This window comes from Rhinolophus ferrumequinum, chromosome 17, assembly GCF_004115265.2.
Source record: "Rhinolophus ferrumequinum isolate MPI-CBG mRhiFer1 chromosome 17, mRhiFer1_v1.p, whole genome shotgun sequence".
Classification (NCBI taxonomy): Eukaryota; Metazoa; Chordata; class Mammalia; order Chiroptera; family Rhinolophidae; genus Rhinolophus; species Rhinolophus ferrumequinum.
The window spans coordinates 64,567,711-64,590,416 of record NC_046300.1 but is presented as its reverse complement, the minus strand read 5'-3'; the positions used below and the strand labels follow the sequence as shown (position 1 = coordinate 64,590,416).

At 39.9% G+C, this 22,706-nt stretch overlaps 1 protein-coding gene across 9 annotated transcripts in view; it reads left to right on the top strand.

Moving 5' to 3' along the window:
• Positions 1-22,706, top strand: part of FOXP1 (forkhead box P1) — a 564,989-nt gene that overhangs the window by 533,205 nt on the left and 9,078 nt on the right. For 8 of the 9 annotated variants that reach the window (XM_033131911.1, XM_033131909.1, XM_033131910.1 and 5 more), the window contains 6 exons: positions 5,199-5,282; positions 14,778-14,979; positions 15,084-15,163; positions 15,763-15,864; positions 19,457-19,578; positions 21,323-21,392. In XM_033131911.1, coding sequence (XP_032987802.1) covers positions 5,199-5,282; positions 14,778-14,979; positions 15,084-15,163; positions 15,763-15,864; positions 19,457-19,578; positions 21,323-21,392 — 660 coding nt within the window. The remainder of the gene's footprint in view (positions 1-5,198; positions 5,283-14,777; positions 14,980-15,083; positions 15,164-15,762; positions 15,865-19,456; positions 19,579-21,322; positions 21,393-22,706) is intronic. The other variant, XM_033131908.1, reaches the window with a different exon arrangement.

The following is a 22,706-nucleotide window of genomic DNA, read 5'->3' as shown; positions in this document are numbered from 1 at the left end:
CCGTACTCTTCTCTGCCTCGTGAAGCACTCTCCTGAGCCCTCCATGGCAGCAGGGCAAGGCTAGAGCTCACGGGTGCTGAGATCACTCCAGAGTTGTCTGAATCATCTGTACCAGGAACTGTAAGCTCTAAGAACATGTCAACAGGGAGAAAAATGTACAAGTTTCAGTAGCAGAGGAAGACATTAAGCCTACCACTAATCAATGCCAGGTGATTGTTCTGCCATTAGCAGTGCTGTTTGTGATCACACCAGCTTCCGGGACTTTCCCAGGTATATGATCTGGGATGTGTCCGCATTTGTACCCTTCTAACCTTCTCCAAGGTAATACTCAGGACTGTTGCTCACAGCAGTGGCCTGGCAGAGCCTCCTGCCTCTCTCTGAGTAAGCTCAGGGGGCTGGGGAAAGAGAGGTCCTGATAGCATCATAGCTTCATGTTGCCACCACTTCTTGACTAGAGCCAAGAAAAAGAAGAGTCTGGGTTTCTCACTTCCACGTCCCTCTTTGAAAACCAAGACACTTAGTTTTCATAATTCAGAATCGTGCCTAACTCTGGGAGCATTAGAATTCCTAGACTATGACAGAGTATTAGTGTGCGTCTGCTTCAAATGTCAAGAGAGTCTTTAATAATAACATGTAAGGAATGGGAAGATGGTAACAAAATACAATAAAAATAGGGGAGTTCTTCACTTGGGGTGAAACGAGTCAGAGGTTGCCTACCACCTGAAAGCTGTAGCTGGTGTTTACAAAGTCGTTTAAAAGTTTCACTGGTGCCGAGTTTTAAAGGCAGGTGAATGACCGTAGTTGGATAAAGTGGTTAGGAAATAACTATTTAATTAACACTCAAGTTTGGTAAAATTTCATTTCTACCCCTTCCAGTGACGCTTTTTTCTTTTTGTTTCTCTTGCTTTTCTTCTTTAACTCATGCATCCTTTGGAAACCTGTGTACTAGGGACACTGTGCGTCGGTCAGTTGTTTGGATCATAACTGTATACGAAACTACTGTCGGGACCTAGACAGCCATGGTATAAGGCTCACTCAGTCCATGGGATGGACTCAGTCTCATTGAACTTGGACTCTTGGGGGCTTTATTACAACCACCTCCGCCCACATCCCCCCACCCCCTTGGAATGTTTAGGTATGACCCCAGACAGTTAAACCATGGCTCATCATTTTACGGGAATAATCCAGACTTGCCAACTCATAAATTGGGTGCCTGCTGGAATTACGTACATATGAGTATGTCCCACGCCTCCTGTGGAGGGAGTGTCTACATCGGAAGCTCCATGTGGGGACAGGAGGTATGCAGGTCCGTGTGCTCCAGTCTGTGTGCCAGGCTCGTCTGTGGTCACACCCATGTGGGAGAGTGGGGACCACGCATCATATAACCGGGATTCTAGCTTTTGGGTTTTGTTTTTTGTTTGTTTCTGTTTTTTGCCCGTTCCACATCTATGATCCCACGGAAGTTCAGCCTGCGAGTCTCAGTTTCCCAACTATAAAATACGAGAATAGGATGAGAGGACCTGAACTAGCCACACAAGACTGCTTCTGTGAAATCAAATGGGTTACTTGCCTTCTCCTTTGTGACTGTCCTCAGTAATTCTAGTATTTTTACACATCCAGAGTTCTTCATTTATTTCAGAAGAGTTTTTTCTCACAAGTGAGAACCACCAAATTGGGCTTAAAATGATTAGTCCTCCTGACAGCATATAAAATGATTATGTTAAATGAACCCGAAACCATGTTCCCTTTTCTCTGCTGAAAAAATGAGTTTAATCTCCTCGGTTTTTATCTCTGAAGATGTTGAATGGAGCTCCTGGCCGTAGGCACTTATCAGTAGGTCAGAGCAATATGCTTGTTCCGGTCTCACACAGCCTGGGCTATCTAAAACCTAATTCAAGGCCATGGTTAATAGAAGAGGGGATGACCTACATCAGCCAAGGGGGAAGGCATTTGCCTAGGATGAGGGAAAGATCCAGAGAGAACCAAGGAGAGAAATCCATCAGAAATGGACTTCATCTTTCATATGTTTTCTGTTCCATTCCTTAAAACATCAAATCCTCTCCCCAGTTTGTCCAACTGCAAACGCCAGTGAACCCTTTATGTTGATCCACATTCCAAACATATACTGAGTCAGTAGACATCTGCATAGACCACACTGATTGACCTTTCCTTAAAAGAAAAAACCAACAAAAAAAAGCATTTTTTTGTTGAGCGTTGATGAAGAGTAGGCTCTATGCTAAGTTTATGTGCAAGACTTTATCTAATCCTCCACACAGCCCTTCAAAGTGCAGAGATTGTTGTTCCATATTTAGAAAGAGAGCTAAATACTTTAAAAGGTTACATAATGTGCCCCAAGTCACACAGCCAGAATTTGAACCCAGCAGAGTGTGGTTGTTGTGCCCACATCCTTTACCCATTTTCACTGTGCTGTCGTGCTACGGAATTGGTGAGGAACTTGCTAATTTAAACAAACACTGCACAAGCAACCCCCTTCCTGTGTGGCCCATTGCCTTTCCCTTTCTGTAGAAACTCCTCCTGTGCCCACCAGGAAAGCTTTCAGAGAGTATTCTCTTCTGATAGCACAACATACAACATTTTTTTACATTTGCCTACCAAATTCTTAGTTAATCTTTGGACTGTATTTCTCATCCTCCTTTTTTTTGCTTTTCATGGGATTCCGTTTATAAGGGAATGCTGGAATATGCTTGCTAATGTTAAGTGTTTGTATTCTCATAATAATGAATGGATGCCGTGAAAGTGGATGGGGGTGGTGAGCACATGGAATGATGGCATGAAAGTAATAAAGAATCTGAAAGCTTTTGGAAGGACCAGAGAGCATTATAAATGCAAGACTGTAGGTAGAGGATGTGTTTTCAATAGGTGTAAATGTTTTGCCTTTTTGCCTAAAAAAACAAAAAGTGAATTTGGCCAGCTTTTTTTCCCTGTTTGTTTGTTTGTTTTTCTCTTTAATTGTTAAAATAGTTTGTGTTAGAGCTATACTTGATGATGAAAATCCCACACTCATTTACATGCTAGTTGCGGCTAATCAAACAGAAGCAGAAATTTGGAGTTTTGCCTTGTTCTGTAACCTTGCCCGTCTTTTATAAGGAAAGCGGCGCTAGGATGGTGGGGGTGAGGTTGGGGCGTAATGAGGGACCGGGGTCATTCTCAAAACGGACGATGAAGTCCAGGTGATATGCTTACGCAAAACCCAGCCGGTCCCTATGGCAGTGACCTCCGGGGTTCTGGCGGTGGCTGTCTATACAAATCGAGGCGTGTTTGCAGTCTGTTTTTACTGCCTTTACCTGGTAGACATTTGGATGGAATAAAAAGGTGATGATTTGTTTTGGGGCTGAGAATTTGGATTTCCTTCTACTTTGGTCTTTGTAATTACTGTGTCAACAATGTGTACCCCAAAATTAAGTCACAATTAATATTCATCAGACTCTTCAGTAATCATCACTTCTCACCCTTTAATTTGTAATTTTCATTATGGCAGACTACTACTAGTTTTTAAAAAGAATGACATATATGCCTGAATTCCTTCTGCCCCGTGATAATTTTCAAACAAAATATTTTTTTAATTAGAATGTCTTAATTTTAACATCTAAAACCTAGAACACTTACATGAAAAAACAAATAACTGGAGAAAAATGACATCGCTAACATTTTAATTGTTCTAACTGAGCCACTTTGGGAAACTACATTCCTTTAGCATTATGTTGTGTGTTCAGAGCATCTTTTAGTTTGGTTGTTCAATAACTCACTGAAAAACAGAGAATGAATAACATAAAGTGGCTCCTAATATGGTATCATTTTCATTTCCTGTTTGCTGAAAGATAAATGCTAACACTGTAAGGCTTTTTTTTTTTTTCTTTTAAATTATTCCTCCCTGAACCACAAGGGAATAAAAAGAAAAAAGGAAAATCCAGTGTGATCTGACTGGAGACTGAGCGATCCGTTCAGGATAAGCCGAGAGCTTCTTTCTCTTGCTTTTGTGCCCTTTCCCTTTCCTCTGCTTTCCCCCAGTTCCTGAAATACTTTTCTCCCTTAGAGACACCTCCTCTAATTGAAAAGTCTTAGTTGATTTTTACTTTGGAATAATTTTAGACTTACAAAAATAATTGATGTTTGAAAGATTTAAGGGTAATTTTGTGACAAAAGAATGAGTCCCTCCCTCCCCAATTCTGACATTTTCTCTCTCTCTCTCTCTCTCTCTCTCTCTCTCTCTCTCTCACACACACACACACACACACACACACACTCACACACACACACTAAGCACACACTAAGCACCTATACATTTTCCCGAAATTCCACAGCTGTTCTCTTAACTATACTTTTGTCTTTTGTGGATACACTTCCCACTTCTTTTACAGAGGTAATTATTATATGTCCGCTATGCCCAACAATCTTGGATTATCAAACACATAGTGTTAAAACAGTTCAAGGCAAGCATAAAGAAACGTGATAAATAGTATTTGAGTGCCTGCCATGTACATCCATTTAGAAACTCCTGTGCCTTTAGAAGATAATTTTCTGTAGAATGAGGAGACTTCAATTTCTGTTAAGATGAGACTAGCACATGGTAGGTACTCACATATTGAATAAATAAATAAATGAGTAAGCTTATTCTCAGTTCATTTAAAAATGGGAGCCTGTCGACCCTGTAGCCCTGCTACATAATGCTTACCCTGCTAATAATGTCACTCTTGCCAGCGCTGTCTTAATCTATGCCTACCTGGTAGGAAAGATGAAATTAATTTTGTATAAATGTACCCATCTGTCTGGGAGTTTTTCCACAACCACAACAGATGAATTTATGAGTCTTAGGTACCTAGCTCATTTTCCTTTGCCTTCCTCATGAATAAGGTTGGTTACGAGGCATGATTCACGTTTTTGTCTTGTAGCTGTCTGTGTTACATGGGACTCCTTGGTGCCAGCAGGTCTAGAAGCTCCCAGTTAAAAGCTAACGCATCTTGTGTTGGGAAATCTCACACGGACACTTCCAGTTACTTGGAGTTTGGCAATGGTCGTATAGATTTCACAATGATTAAGCAATGAAAACGATGTTGTCATGTGTGATGGTGCCATCATTTAATTTGGGATATGTATCATGTTGGATGTAATGGCATGCAATGGTAAAACCGTGCTCAGATCTGTAGTCAAAGAATAACAGAGCGTTTTCTCCCTGCTAGCTTGCAAAAGACAAAGAGCGCCTGCAAGCCATGATGACCCATCTGCACGTGAAGTCTACGGAGCCCAAAGCCACCCCCCAGCCCGTAAGTACTGAGCTCTGCCAAGGGAAGGAGCCACCAGGACTGTTCTGCTTCCCACCCCGAGCACAGGACGAAGCTCAGGCACTCTGGTAGCTATGAGTAGCGAAGGCTCACATTGAGTGGACCGTTTTTGGTAACCTTTCCTAAAGAGGACACTGTGCTAGGTGTGTAGGGACATACAGGGTGATGTGCACACAGCCCTTGTTCATCAGGCCCAAACAGCCAGCTCTTCTTTGGGACAGATATTGGATGCCATCCTGAGATATTCAAATACATTATGAGAGCTCACTGGGAGAGGGAAAATAAAAACTTTCCAGATGGTGGTAACGCAGAGAGAAGACAGCCCAACCATGAAGGCAGACGACAAAGGCATGTCAGCCTGGGGGAGCTGAGAGACAAGTGAGTATGAGAAAAGGAGCGAGGGATAGTCCAGTCTAACTGTGACTGAGGAAGGAAGCACGCTGTCTGAGAGAGGCTAAAATTATGGAGCCTCTAAGGGTTACTGAAGAGTTTGAAGTGAACATTTCTCCTTCACAGGAGACCAAACATGGTAGGTACACTGAAATTCTATTTGACTTTAGGAATACCCTATTTCTTGCCTTGTTTCCTTTCACTTGACCTCGAAGAGTGCCATCCAAGCACAGACAGTTATCAGCTTGGAAGGATGGCATCCCCAACTCCTGTCTCAGACCTCGGTCCTTGTTATAAATCGATCTCTAACACTTTTATTTCTCATATACTTAACATTTCTAAAAATCTCCTAGTAGCATCAACTGATTATTCAAAATGGAGAGAGTTGCTTTGCTTCTTGATTTTTAAGATTTGTAAAATTTAAAGGTACACTGCCTTTATTTGATTTTGCATGGAGTCACTGTGTGAAAATTAATTGAGCGTTGACAATCTATAGTTAGTACCAGCAATTTTAATCAATATGCAATGATGCAGCATAATGGCAAAGTATTGGTTTATCTGTTTTGACTGATTTTTTTCTATAAATAAAGCAAACATACACCCATATATGTATGATTTATGGTGATAGAAATAAAACGGAGTCAGACTATTAACCCAGCAAATGTGGTAGCCTGCCAAGATGCAGTTGGCAGACAAAATTAATGTCTGAAACAGAACACATTACTGAGATATAGGACATAAAATCATTAAACACTTTGCACATTCATTTTTACTCGGAAAGAGCCCTTAGTTTCCATATATTCTGCAATAAATGGCTGTAGGGCTGAGTGTGTAGGCTACCAAAAATAAAGGAAGGGAGGAAAAAAAACAGGCCATTCAGTATATTGTGGAATCAGTAGTCAGCCATGCTATTGCTGCTATTCCTATCAATCCCTCCTTTTAAGGAGGTTCCTGGAAATAATATGAACTGAGCTAAGCAAATTGGTGAGACCCTGAAATGACTGAGTTCTCCAGTGGGCATAGCCAAAACGACTGAGGGAAATGATCACCTTTCAACCCTGAAAGTCTTCCTATTGCTTTTGTTTATAGGGAAATGGTTCTTCCCAGGATGAAGGGTTTGAGTCTTTTAAACCCAGCAACAACAAAGAGGGAGAGAATGAGATTATCTCCTACTTCCTCCATGGATTAGAGACAATGATAGAATAATGACTGGATTCTAGGAATGGACTCCTTTGGGACCCTGGTGCGCAGGGAGGGAGGAAGAAGGAATTGCAGACCCTGGGGGGGGGGGGGCACTCCTTGAGGGAGGGGCTGGGTGTTGGCAGGGAGCCCCATGTATGTAAGCCTACCTAGGACACAGAAGGGCTGCTGGGGATCTCCAGGAGGACCAGTGTTGAGCAACCGATAAACTGGGGAAAGCGGTCCTGGGGAAGCTGCACAAGGAAGGAAGGTCTGTCTTGATTAGTACTTAAAAAAATGTTTTACATTCTAGAAAATTACAACTTTGAAGGGGACCTCCTACTAAATTTATTTTTAACTGCTCTATTGAAAATTCTCTACCACTAGTCAACATTATCTCTTAGTAGCTCAGCACAGTATTTCTTTATTAAAAGAAATAGGCACGAATATTTTTGACTGAAAAATTAAGCTTTTGAATTCATACACAGCAGGTTTTCTTTTGCAAAGAAGTCCAATATCGCTGCACAGCACTTCTATAACCATTTATTTAGAGTCCAAGTCAAACCTTTGACAGCTAGAGCAGCGCTACAAGCCAATATAAAGAACTCCAAGATGTAAACCAACAATAGGCCGTCTGTGTGAGGTTTGCCATTGTCAGATACATAGATTGTTTGGATTAGTTTATGTAAATGTACTGTTGTATTACCCTTTGGGAAAAAAAAAGATCACATTTGTGTATGAAAAGTGGTTCCCTTCACAGGCAGCATTATAAATTCCTTATCCTTTAACTTACATGTAAGAAGTAAAAATTGGTGCCTGACAAGCAGATATTGTGTGACACTCTGTTGCCGGAATGAACCTGCCTTCTTTTCATTTATTGGAAAATAGAAAATTTTATTATAGATACCATCTTATAAATCAGGAATTATTAAAACATGTATAGGTGAGGCATTGGAAAATTAATTATAAAAGGTACACATGTAGTATTTTGCATAAATTTTTACTTCCTTGCTCCAAAAAAATGTGAAAAAAAGCGCACACACACTGCGCAACCTTGATTCTTTTTTCAACTTTAGTGATACAGAGCTATCTGGTGTTCTATTCTAATTTGCAAAATATTCCCTTTTGCCTGTAATTAATTTATTTCACCTTAAGTAATAGAATGCACAGTGTATGTTCAAATGCATATTCTTCTAGAATATTTTATTTGAAATAAGCAATGATTGGGATTGAAATCTAACCATAGATGGGGACTTGCATGTTACAGCATTGCCAGTGAGTTTATGTAATTTTTTTCTTTTTTTTCCCATTTATGTTTAAAAGGAACCTCATGTTTATTTTTAAATTCTTAGTTACTAAATGATAAAATGCTTTGCTGTAAACGTTGCTTTTCACTAAGTGTCATTTGGGTGGTAAGGGTCATTTGTTGTATCCTATCGTCCAACCGGTCCCCATTTCATTCCATCAAAGAAACGGCCAAAACCTTCTTGGATTGTTCTTCCATCAGCTCGTAGATGCTTTTTCTGGATCCTGTTGTGGAGCTCCTCTTCCCATTTGGGTAGTTAGAGGATATGGTCATCTCGGGAGAGACTCCAGGTTTTCAGACGTGGATGTGCACTCGCTCACCTGGAGGTGGGCAGGTGAACTGGGACGTGAGGTTGCGGTCTTCCTAGTCCTCGGACACCTTCAGAGCATCTCTTCCTGCTTGCTGGAAAGGCTTGTAAACTGAAAAAAATTATACCTAAGACTCAAACTGCAAAGTTGTTTTTGGAAAGAGAATTTCTGCATTTAACATCAAGCTATTGCATCAACAAATACTTAATTGAGCATGCTATGTAAAAACATAGAGTAGTAACTTAAGCTAGAGGCCTCCTGCCACTGAAGTATTGGGAGGTTTGTTGCAGCAAACTAACGAATAAATACGCACATACACACTCTTACATTCTCACTGCGTGAGTTGTGCTATGTGTGAGTAGAACAACTGAGCTATTATGCTGGGGTCCAGGAAGACTTCTGGAAAAGGTAACAAAACCTACATGAATTGGAAGAAATGGAAGGAAGTCCGTTTTGTGACTCTTCCCTGGGGTTAAGAGTAGGTGTGTGTGTCTGCGTGTCTCTAAGGAAGGGAGCGAGCTGGGAGAGGAAGATACGTAATGAGGATCAGTGAGGAGGAAGTGAAGGAAGAGCCAACATCAGCTAGAATAAGCTTTTCGTACTCTTAATTTTATTAAATCTGGGCCCTGCATGGAGAGAATATGTAAAAGTTAACAGAGCAGCTGCTGTGTTCTAGCAAGTCAAGCACATGCAATGGGAAAAGCCTTTCCTGACATGTTTAGAATAGCCAAATTTGTTGTATTTTTGAGTTCTAAGAGTCTTCTCTTTTCCATGTTAAGAGAAGCAAACATGAAAAATTAGACAATAGTAAACTATCGTAATGAGTATGGTCAATATCCTTTTGTTCCAAACTCACTAACATTCTTAGAGTGAACACCAAAATGTATTGCTTGCTGATTACTGTCTCCATGTGTAACTTACTCTGTGGGGAATTGGCTGAGCTCTTCCTTGGAGGGAGGAGTAACTCAGAGGACAAAACAATAACAACAGAAAGAAGTGTGTGTTATGACTTTATTAAGTTGTTAAGGACATTTAAAAAAGACTTCACAATCATTATGTTGGGCAATGCTGCAATCCTATTTTATAATAATGAGTACATGAGAAGTGTACTTTGCTGTAGGGTATTCCTACACACCAGAGAACAACCCCTGATCTGGAGAAACCACATTCCTTCCGATCAGGTGGGCAAGTAATTACAACGTATGTAGTATAGCCCCTGTATGAAAAATGCTGTAAAACACTAGAGGAACTTGGATATTTGAAGTGAAATGCAGTATTAGATTTTCCTTGTTACACATTCTCTTTTCCTCTACCCATAGCAATTAGGACTGTTTCGAAGTAGTTTTTAGCTACTATAAAAACAAAGTGCTCCCTGTCTGAAAAGGGGGTCTTTTAACTCATAAAAGAAATGGTTGACCCTTTGGGCTTCAGCCTTGCTTTAGAGTTGGAGAGAAAATACTAGCCAGTCATAAAAGATTCTCAAGCGCAACTCACACGAGTTATTTTTATATACGGTTGGTTTCTCATTAAGTCTCCCTCCTCAACTCAATGCCAGTTTTTTGTTTTGTTTTCAGTCCACTGTCCAGGACACTACCTTCTCAGTCACTGCCTTCCACCAGCGCCCACCCCGATACTGTTACAGGGCCAGGCTGAGATGGCAGAGGAAGGCAAGGGTTGGGAACATAGCCTCCCGCTGCTACCCCCAGTCCTAGCTCCCCACAGTCTTGGGTAGGTCCCTCCCTTCAGCCTCAGAAAGGCCTTCTCCGCATGGGAGTGATTCATGTCCAGAAACGCCATGTGGTTAAAGCAGCACTTGGGCCAGCTCAGGACGGTGAAACCAACAGCAGAAAAACCAGTTCTGTGAGCCTGAAAGCCCCTACTACGCAGCTAGGTCCCTTAGGGTTTTGGTTTCAGGTTTGTCTTTTGTTCTCAGAATCTGCTTTCATGTGAGGCAAGAGCACAAACAAAAATAAAAATGAGTTCTTGTGGGAATACTTAACGACAAGTCTGTTTCTGTCCGGAGTTTACATCAGCGGTTTGTTTATTTTTTTAAAATGTGAGTGACTCATCATCTTTAAAAGAGAGAGGAGTTTACTGTTTAAAAACTAAAGCTTAATCTTTTGAAAAAGGGCTAATCAGAGTATTAGGTAGCTGTGACAGTTCCAATAATTTGTATGGGTAAGATTTCCAGCGTAGGTAGTCCTCTGCAGCTGAGCTGGGGGATAAGTTGATGGTTAAGAAGCATACATAAATTTAAAAAATAAAACCCTGCGGCAATTTTAAGTGGCATAAGAATTTTTTGGCCAGAGTTTCAAAGAGATTATCTTTGCCGAAATCATCACATGATGGAAATTTGCCATGTAGAAAATATCAGAGTTACTAACTTTTCTAAACATAGCAACTTCTTTTTAAATAGAAAATGAACACAATTAGAAAAATAGGAAAAGAAACCCTCCCAGTCCAATCCCTTCCTATTCCATGCCCCGGAAAAAAAATTATCTTTTAAAAACTTAACTACAGCCAGAAACACAAAGTGCATATGCTTTCATTTCTAATTGATGATTATATTAAGATTTAATAGTTTACAGTTAAGATGAATATTTCAAGATTACAGCAAAACCCACACCGTTCCCAATTTGCTCTTCTGTTTAAGTCTATAATTAATTTTTTTTTTTTTGTCCATTTTGTTCAGAGAGACCTTAATTAAAGGAGCAGGTTTGAGCACAGAGCCGTTCTGAGTCCTTCCCCATGCTCCATCTTATCTCTCTCTCGTGACCTCCCTTCCCAAGATGGTGTCTCCTCAAGACAAGCATGTGATCATCAAACAAAAGTTGTAAAGTTAAGAAACTTCTAGAGCGGTTGACAAGGTTGACATTTCATTAACTTGTTGGTTCAGCCTTCAAATGATTGTGCGAGGCACAGCACCCTCTGTTTGGAGTTTCCAGCTTTTTGTTCTTCCTTCCCTCACAGGCTACAGTCATGTTTAATTTGGAATCTGGGCTCCTTTGGCAAATTAGCAATTAGAACAATTTTGTGGGAATATGTATATGTGTCATTAGTTTTCCTGCAAATTAATAGCAAGGGCAGAGGTCAGGCAGAAATTTTCCACTTGACTGCAGTCTCTCTATTGAGACTTGGCACTTGGTTTTGGAATGGCCACAGCTGCTCTCAGCCACCCTCTTCCTCTAGGAACTGTCTTTTAATTAGTTTACCTCATAGCCATCATTACAAATATTACTGCCTCCCCTCCTCGAAATAAAATTACTGTTTCTACAAAATATTCCAGTGACATCTTGCACCACTGCACACTGATGGTGGGGTCACTTGAATGCAGCATTTAATCATCAGATCACCTCCATCCGCATCTCCTAATTAGAGTCCTTACAATACATTTTTATCTGGCAATTAGCTGAGATTGGCTGCTTCCTCTGTGGCTTATTAGAGACAGCCAGCAGTGGGTGTGAATCAGGGTGTCATTTGTGAAACCTGGTAAGCCTCCTCTCCGCTCTCTTCTGGCTTAGTGTTTATTTCCACTTGCTCCCTATGTTTCAAAAGCCTCCAGAAAATTCTACTGCATCTCTTTCTTTGTGGATCATGCTGACCTGGACGGATTTTGTTTTTCACTGCTGCTTTTTTGGTAGAAACAGTCCAAGTGTTGAGACCTTTGTAAAAGCCGCAACAGTCTGATTCCTTTTACGTTTTGTGACGTTACACCATGTGACACCATATCTACTCTGCTTGTATGTGAGCACCCAAAAAGATGGCCTTACACTGGCAGAATGTTTATGTGAGTTTTGGTTTTTGGCAGTTAGACCAGAACCCACTGGACTTGAACTTCTTCACAAAACTGGGAAGAGCACGCATATTTCTTAAGGACGTTGTATTTATAGTACAATGTTCATGACGTTTTTAAGAAAGTCTTGATGTTTAGGGTAATGGTCATAAACTGAAAAGAGAAGCCCGGAAGTAGAGTTATTCCTCAGAACTGTCTTATGGTTGTGCACGTTTTCCTCTGACCGCTGTCCGTATTTGATGGTAAGCTCTGCAAGGGCAGCCATCCCGTTCTGTGCCCGTTTCGTCAGGTCAGTGCCACATGCCTTACATTTGTGCAGTCATATTTATTGAATGTCCATTTAGAAGCAAAGATAAAAGCTATTCACGGAATCCTTTTCAAAAATGAGACTACGGAAAAATGAAACTGGTTAGTGTTTTCTTTTGTTCATTAACTGGGTGTGAGGAGATTATACAGAAGCCCTAGAATCACAAGTGTGTGTTTGACTTTGGGTCCACGGTGTGGATATGGGAAAGTTATTTAATCTGTCCTGAGCCTCAGTTTGCTTATCTGTAAAATACGAGTAATACCATCTCAAGTATTAGTGATGGTAAGAGAATTAATTGAAACCACACAGTGGCGGGTGGTTTACAACACGGTTTTTACAAGTGGTATCCATGACTTTCCAGAGTATGCTTGTATTCTTAGGCGTAGCAGCCTCTGAATCGTAAAAGCTGTATATTTTTTATGTTAGTCTTTCATGCACGAACTTCCGTGACCCTTTGCTGGGGCTGATGCTTATGTGTGCAGCCCTGCCCTTCCCTTGGTCAGTGATAAAGGACCAAACCCAAGAAGGTCAGCCCCGACCTTCCCACTGGCTTCTCTCCAGCCTTCCCTCGCACTCCATCCCATGGCTGCTCCTTTGAACTGCTAGCAGGTAGTTTGCAAATGTGTGTCATGAAGTCAGGTTCCAGCACTAATCAAAAAGCACCTCTCAGCGGATCCCAGCTTGCCTGGGCATCTGTAAGGTCAGCGCCATCTCCATAGCTGGTTCTTGGGGGAAGGAGGGGCGCTGTCTGTGGTTGGCTGAGTCAGCATTTCAAGGGAAGGGGGATGAAAAAGAAAACACAACTAAAAGCTCGCACTGCAACATTCAGGTTCCAGCACTATGTTTACATCTCTCTGTTACTATTTCCCCGACGATATTTGATCTTTCTTTTCTTCAGACTTACTGCCTTTTTATGGAACTACCCTAAACATATTAGAGAAGTTTCTCATGGCCTTTTTCCTTACTCGAGTATGAGTGAGGTGGGATCTTCTCAACAAGTTGGAACTCTCTTTTACTATGTTCTTTGATTTTGATCTCAGAAGAATCATTTTTAATCCCTCCACAAATAATACCTTGTACTAGGACTGTCACGATGGTGAAATAGACCCCTTTTGTTAAGTGATTCAGAATCTGGTTTGAGAAAATGTTACCAAGTAAGCCTACTCTGCAGAAGAAGTTTCTTGGATTTGGGCCAACTGTATGTGTCTAAGATAGCAATCCTAAGTAAACTATAATGTGTTGAAAACGATCAAGTTTTCAGCATAGTCAGACATAGTGTTTCTGTAACAATAACTTTTGGGAAAGGGGGACAAGCTGGTTTTTCCAGTATTAATAGGAGAATCACTTCAAGGTGAAAGTTAGATTGATAAGGAGGGAGTGAGGGAAAGAAGGAAGGGAAGGAGAGAAGGAGGGGGAAAAGAGAGAGAGGGAGGGAGGGAGGGAGAAAGGGATGAAGGGAGGAGGGAGGGAATCGAAACAGTACTATTGATTTTTGTCTATACTACTTCAGATACATAATATTCATTTTCTTACTTGATGCAATAGATTATTCCATTATATTACTGAACACTTGACTTGAAGGAAAAAAATAAAAAATTCTACCATTCCAGCTCTCTCATATGCCATATTCTTTTAAAATTAATAGATTCCAATCCTATATTTGATAGAGTTTAATGAAGATTACACACAAAGCTTTCAAAGATTACTGTTTGTCAACTGATAGAACACAATGGTGGCTTACTGGATCAATGTCTCGTATTTTAATTCGAGTCATAGGCCAAACACACTGGTAGCAGTTTCCTGTCCAAGAAGTTTCATTGTGAAGTTGAGTGTCCTGTCCCTGTGCTGTGCAGTATGGTAGCCACTGGTGATGTGTGGCTATTTTAATTTAAACTCATTAAAATTAGAGTTTAATTTTTATAAAAATTAAGTACAAACAGTTCCTCACTTGTGCTAGCACACTGCAGAAATTTCTGTTGGCGAACTCAGTCAGGTGTATACCAGTGTATCCCAGCTAACTACTAAGTGAATTGTGTTTACATGGGAACTCACCTCGTAGTTCAGTTGATTAGAAACATCTACTTAGAAAAAGAAAGCTAGCCAGGCATCCCCTGTATTATTCTTGTTGGATTTTAGAGACTGGTTGCTCGGTTTTTTCCTGAAGGTCTTCTAAGAATTGTTCTTTTCCTCATAGCTGAATCTGGTGTCAAGCGTCACACTCTCTAAGTCTGCTTCAGAGGCTTCTCCACAGAGCTTACCTCATACTCCAACTACCCCGACCGCCCCCATCACACCTGTCACTCAAGGCCCCTCGGTCATCACCACCACCAGCATGCACACGGTGGGACCCATCCGCAGGCGGTACTCAGACAAATACAACGTGCCCATTTCTTCAGGTACATACTCTATTTTTGCCTCACATAGAAATGCAATATGCAATTCTTGTAGAGCAGCCTCTTTTTTAAAAGTGATAATTAATAGGACAATGATTCTCATTTAGCAGATATTGCGCAGAACCAAGAATTTTATAAGAACGCGGAAGTTAGACCACCATTTACATATGCATCTTTAATTAGGCAGGTAAGTAAAGAACACAGTATGTGAAATTATTTCAAAAGGTGTACGTGCACATGGATATATTATATTGATGAAGTAGATTTAAAACCGTTTAGTATGCAGGCATGCTAAAACCTTTTCTATAAGGTTTTTTAAAACTGCAATATATAACATAATTGCTTTTGATTAAGTATTACAATACGATGTGATTATTAGGAAATTCATTTCACACAACAGTGAAAATGAGCCTGTTTAAAGATGGCAAGTCAATTATCACAAGCTACAGTAATCTCTGATCCCTAGAATTAATCTGAGCTCTAAATAATTACTGAGCTTTAATCAGCTAGTGAAATGTTTTGCATTTCTCTTTGATTCTGCTTTATGAATGACTAATAAATTAATATTTCTGTACGGAAACAGAAATAAAAACTCAAAACAATTAGATAATTCCATTTTGAATTTTACTATTGAACTGTTTAATACAACCATTAATCTTAGATCATTTTGTGAAACCTTAGGATTTAGTTCTGAATCACGGTTATTTTATATTTTCAAGAAACTGTGTAATGATAATTCTGCTGATTTGGTCATAAATTATCTTCTTTATCACTTCTGCTTCGCAGGCCATTCTCGAATCTCCAGAGAAGCAGCTAACACTAAATGAAATCTATAACTGGTTCACACGGATGTTTGCTTACTTCCGGCGCAACGCGGCCACGTGGAAGGTGAGCGCTCTCGCAGGCCTGTCTAGGCTTGGGTCTTAACCATTTATAGAAGAGAGTGTTGTTGAAAAATGCAGTTGTTGTCATGTATTATACATTGATATAGTTGTGATCCACTCAGAGAGTCTAATTTATAGAAATGTCTGATGGAGAAAATTTTTTCATGGTGGCTGAAAGGCAGGGATGGAAGATTCCCACTACAGTGTAATCGGCTGTGTGGATGGACCAGCCGGGAAAATCCACCCCCTCTGGTCGGAATGTGTGGTGGAAGGAGCAGATGACACTGCCCAGATGTTGACGTTGTCCTGTTAACTTACACAAGCCTCATGTTTTAGGCATTCAGCCATCACCAAATATTGGCAGAGATGCATAAATAACTTTTTTGATGCCATTAGGAACCTGGGGAAATAATTAGACAAACTTGGCATAACTTTCACTGGGTGGATGAAATCTCCTTAACCCAGTTAGTGGAGAAAGCTTTGCAATCCTAGTACTAGTGCTATACATGGGAGTTATTACAGGAGAACACAATATATTAGTAAGTGTTTTTGGTTTTTGTCGTCGTTTTCTTTTTTAAGTCAAGAGACTGCCTGTCAAAGACATCAAATTCCATGGGTCCACGTTGGGACCCCAACAAGGCATGAGGTGATATGACATACTTCATTCCCAGTGCAGCAACTGGCTCATAGATTCCTTTAGTGTTTATTCCATTGTCTTAGATTAAGCCCTCACAAATTTTTAGATTTTCCCACTTTCAGTTACTTGTTTTCTAATATTCTTGCTATAGAAGAGGGCAGATATAATATAATATTTGGGGTTTTTGCATTTTTAATACCTAGAATTCTTATAGTCCATAAATTCCAAAACATTCAGAAACATTCAAAATGAAAATATTTTAGGATATTTTTACATCATTGTTATAAATATGATAGAGATTTATTATAGGGTGCAAAAAAATTTGCCTTGCTTGAAATAAATGTCTTCCTTGCTACTTCCTTAATTTTTCATGGGAGAAAATCAAAAGCAAAAGCAGAAATCATATTTCCTCTATAACAGTCTTGGTAAACTAGCATTTTATAAGAAAATGAATATAACCATAGAATTAATTTATCAAATTTACAGGGCTATGAATATCTGTTGTGGCCCAAATTGTCTTTATTATTTCCATTAAGATACATAGGCGCTAAAAGGAGCCTGTATTCAAAATTTTCCCCTCTTTTCCTCAGCCTGCCTTGGGAGGTTCAAATACAAAGGATATTTATCTATGAATGCTTTTCAAAATTTAGGAAGTGTAAGCATGAAGCAGACGTTTTCTTCAAATTACCTTTTATAAATAGCAAATGATCACATTTAAAAATGATTACCAGTTGTGAAGATGATATATAAGCCCAGATCTTTAGATTTAACTTTTTTTGCAAACTGCAGGAAAAAGTGCCATTAATATAAACAGTCCTAGGTGAGGTACTTAATGACTCACAAATACATATCATTTTCTCTACATGTCCTTATTTATATTGTGATCTTAGACAAAAGATGAAATGCCCTGTTAAAGTGATCACTGAAAAGAGTTTACCCATCTTTTGGGGAAATTCTTGATTTCTGGTTGCTTTTGCTTAGATGTGCAACATCTTTGAAGACAAAACTTAAGTTTGGACTTCCCATCTTTACTTACGTGGCTGTATAGTTCGGAAAGACCGAAAGCATCCTTTTTTCAGACGTGGCTTCTTTAGAACTTTTCAGTTCTGTACATTTTGATTCTTATTTTAAAACACCAGACAATGCTTAGGATGAGGAAAAATGTTGATTCCTTTCCCACGTATGTCTCCTGGATGTTGTATACATGCTCTGTCTGGACTTTTCTTAAAGGAAATTTCGGCTTATTTATTTATTTCAGCTTCCTCAGCATTGTTCTAGGAGGTAACAGTAGACCCTTAGTACCCTCTTACTGTGCCTTTGCGCAATGTGAAAACGCATATGTATTTAAAGATCAGACTCTAATTTATATGCAAAGAAATTTGTCTTACCAGGTGTGATAATAACACACGAAACATTTTTCAGAGATTTTGTTTTTGTTTTGTTTTGATGCAAACCTATCAAAGCTGTTTGAATCAGGAGTGTCCTCTCGCAGTCAGCTGAGTGTCTTGAACCTACTCCAGTTATGCTGACACTGCTCAAAAGCTCCTCGAGGGTTTGTCCTATGGATTCTCCTTGTGAGACTGTAGTAAAACTTGTCTCATTATCTTCTAAACATTCCATATCAGAAAAAGAAAACAACCATCATCTAACTTAACTCCTCACAGAATCACCAAAGGTGATTATCTAAAAATTGAAACAACTCTCAAAGTATTAAGATTGGCCACTATGAAAGAGAATTTGAAGAGGAAATATTGCAGGGGGTAGAGTGAAAGGGGTGCAATATGGTTGAGCAATAGCAGCATTATTGGAGTTGAGTAGAGGGCTTACAGGTCATATGAGGTGTGATGTTTGCATCATCTTCTCATGCCCCAGTTGTCACCGCCATAGTCCCCGTAAGAGGGAAGTTTTGGGTAAACGACATGGGTCTCTTTGTAATATCCTCATGTCTAATTTTCACTCTAGATCAGTAAGTCTAACCAGGAGGACTAAAGAATGGAGCCATGCTTGTTAGTTTACCCAGTAAGAGTTGTGGGTTTTCCTGAAACTCAAAGGAGAGATGAGATGTTAAAAGCTCTTCACCCCTGAGTTGAGATCCTCCTTTCTGGTAGATTGTAGATGTCAAGGGTCCCCGCTTAGGAGTGAACAGAAATGACTTTTAATCATAAGAAAGAAACGTGTGTCTGTAGAAACCATCAATGCAGGAATATCGTCATTTTCCCATTGAGAGTCCCACTCATATGTTCCTTTGGCATTTTCTCAGTTAATTAAGGTACTTGCCCACAGTTAGGGCCAATTTCTATATATGTTCCGGAAGCTAAGACAGAGCTTGATGATGAATACTGATCCATTGGGGGTCATTTCATGCCCCGTTCCTGTCAGCTACAGGAGGTGATACTCTCAATGGTAAAATCCAATTTAGATTTTTTTCTTAATAAATCTGAGAAAAACCTGTAGAAGGTTTTAAAGCCAAAACTTTAAAGAGCAAAAAGAACAAGAACAAAATACATTGAACAATATTAACTGAGTCTTCATTTTTCGTGGTTTAAAAAAATAGAAACAAACTACCGTTTTTATGGGAGATAAGTGGGCTTAAAAGGGACAGTTTTATGCTGTACTTGTTTCCTTACTTTGAAGTCATATTACAATATTTTCAGATTTTTACTGTGAAACCTATTTTGGGCTTGTATGCATGTTAAACAGTTTTTCTTTTGGTTAGTGATGACCATAGACTAATAGACTAGACTGAAATGCCAAAGTACAATTAATTTATGATTTGGGTTTTTTATCTTTACTTTTGGAAAAGGCACTCTTACCCACAAGAGGGTCATCCACGGGGGTGGTAGCTACAAGCTCTTGGGGATGGTTTTACAAATGTGGACTGTTAGGCTGAATTTACTGCTGTTTTTGGAGTTTTTTCTTATAGAAAATGTAAATGTTCTCTCTTTTATACTTGCTGCAGAATGCAGTGCGTCATAATCTTAGTCTCCACAAGTGTTTTGTGCGAGTAGAAAACGTTAAAGGGGCAGTATGGACAGTGGATGAAGTAGAATTCCAAAAACGAAGGCCACAAAAGATCAGTGGGTACGTCCACCATGTTTGAACTTCTTAGCCTAGCTTGGATTGTGCTAACAAGTATAACATAGAGGCTTTTGGCTGCTAGATGGTGTTAGACCAAAGAACTGGTTTCACGTTGTCTCAGTTAAGGGAAGCAAAAAAGCATTTCATCCCTCCTGTTTTGTATGCCCACCAGTCCCCGCCCTGCTTGCCGGTCTCTGTCGCATCACATGCCAGTAGCTTTTAGGTGGCAATGCATATTAACCCTCACAAACCATTTGCTTACGCTTATTGCATTTTATTTTCTTTTTCCTGTTCCCTATATTGGATGTCTGTTCTGCCCCCAACCCCGTCTCCTTTTGTTGCCACTTCATCTCCTTTGCTGCTGCTCCTATCCCAGGGTGCCATTCGCACCAACCTCTCACTGCATAAGTGCTTTATCAGAGTAGAGGATGAGTTTGGGTCCTTTTGGACAGTTGATGATGAAGAGTTTAAACGTGGCCGCCATATTCAACGAGGCCGTCCTCGCAAATACTGCCCCGATGAAAACTTTGACGAGCTTGTCGCACAGTAAGAGCCTTTACTTGCTTTTGTTTTTTTTTTCTGCTGTTGCTTTGGCTTTGCATGGTTGACCCATCCCATGTAGTTTGCATTTCACCAAGTAGCAGTGCCACAGCTTCGTGCAACGGAACTAAATCGTGTGATTTGTATATGTATTTCTCTCGTGTCTCCTCAAAACGCCAGTGCCTTGAATAATGCTTTTTTGACATCTTTAATGCAAATACGAGTTATCTTTTGATTCAGCAGCTTACAGGGACCCTGTAACTAAATACTTCTGTGTGATTCATTATTCCTTCAATTAAAAAGGAAGCTTTTACTTAGAATTAAAATGTGTATTCATGGGGTAAATTTCTTCTGATTTTTTTGCTTACTCAGTATAATAATATAAATTTAGTGAAATGTGTGATTAAAATGCACCAAGCTTCAGAAAGAAATTGATAATAGCGCATGTACTTTTAAAGGCCACTCCACTGATAAACGCGGGTAGTTTCCTACTGGAAGCCACTCCTTTCTCTCAGTATCTCCTTTGTGGTTATTTAGTATTTTCAGTCTTCCCAGGTCAGATATTTTCTAAAAACAGTATCTTGTCTTCAGTTAATGGACACAGCATCAAATATTCTATCATCCCAATTTTGGCTGTGCAAGAAAAGCTTCTGTCCCAGCTCCGGCCTTACTAAGGAATAACCCTCTTTTGGCATACCCTTCTCTCCATCTTCCTCTGGCAGTAAACGTGCCTCGGAGACCTTCCTTCAGAGCCACCGTGCCAGTTCTCTAGCAGTCACGTTAGCGGTCCCGTCATGGAGATGCTTAGGAGCCGAGATTCCTCTGGCTCACTGCCAGGAAGTCCCACAGTCAGCTCACTCACTTCCCCAGCCCTGAGCTGCTTCTGCCTTCCTGTTGGAGTTAGGCAGCTGTTAAAACTTGGCAGATAAGTCAGTATTTTGTGATACAAAACTTCATCAATGGAGGGAGAACCCAAGTCTGGTATCAGAGTTTTAGACCCCAGAGTTTGAATAATGAAGTCTCTATTCATTCACACAGTTCACACAGACCAGCCAGTAAAGCCGGGGGATATGGAGAAAAAGCTAAGTTTTGTTAGTGGGGGGAATTTCTGATTTGGAAGGATACCAGCCAGCTTGAAACAAAACTTAGCTAGGAACTCAGGGGTTGATTGCATTTAACTTTGAGTTTTTCTCTTTTTCTTATGCAGTAACCCTTCCCTTATTAAAAACATGCAAAGCAGCCACGCCTACTGCACACCTCTCAATGCGGCTTTACAGGTAAGATTAACGGCCGTCCCAGATATGCAGCAGAGGCACGTGTCTCCCCCACTCATTTCAAAATATATTAGCCTCACTCTAATTAGATATTAAATTTTAATTCCGTTAAACTTTTTTCTTAAGTGCACAAAGCATCGTCCTCCCTGGAGGCAAACACATCGGCTGCTTCAGCATTAGCAGGATGCTTAGCATTTTGAATATTGTGGCAAAAAAATTAAAAGTTCACTTATTAATATTTATCAGCAGTATCATAATTTCCATCCTCTTATTTCAGAATTTCACTTGAGGCAAAAATACCACAAGTGTAATTACTCTAGCACAGCTATTAATGTGCTGGATGATAGGCCACTGTATCACATGACCTTCTATTGTTCACGGGTTTAAAGAGAAAGCAGGGCTTTTTATTTCTTCTTTTAAAGTCTGTTTCAGCATCTTTCCTTTGTCTGGGGGGGGGTGCGATTCGGATTTGGTTCACTTTGTCACAGTAAACTGTTTTTGCTGAAATGATAGATGTGTTTAAGAAAACTCTTCAGGTTTCCAGCAGATTGCTCAAGATTACATAATAAGCTCATAGGATGTTTGTTTCCTGCTGACAAATCAAGCACTGGTTATGTAACCAGTGTTTCTGGGGGATGAGTTGAGATTACCAACCAAATGAGTGACCAGGGCAGCACTGGCCTCTGGCAAGCCCTTTATTTCTTCCATTCTTCAGTTACCACACAGAAAAGTCATTTCATAGGTCAAGAAGAAGATGGCAGTACCACGGCATTGAAGTGCCTGGGTAGCAGTCAGCCCCCTCAGGAGTTCACAAGTAGGCAGTGTCCTTGTGGCTCGTGGTCCTGTTTGACTTTGACCCTGCCTAGATTGTTCTAGAACACAGGCTAAGGGAATCTTGATAACTTTTAAATGACGTATTCTATAGATAGAATATCTACCTATATCTATATCTATATATATATTTATATATATAAAACATACATAGATACTATATAGATATCTGTATATCTAGACATATGTACATATAGATATATAGATATCTATAGAATATGAATATATATGTGTGTGTATATATATATTTATATATATATATGACAGATATAACCTAACACCATTACAGTCCTTTACAGCATGCGTTCTTGACAGAGGAGCTATATCACCCCTAAAACTGGTACTTAGCTATTATTACAATGTTCTGTGCCCCTCCAAAGGCCATAGTACATAAACAGATAACTAAAATTTTGTGAGGGGAGGGCACGAATAGAGAAACAGAAGTCTAAAAAAGGCTCCTTAAAGGATGATAATGAAAGAATGGTT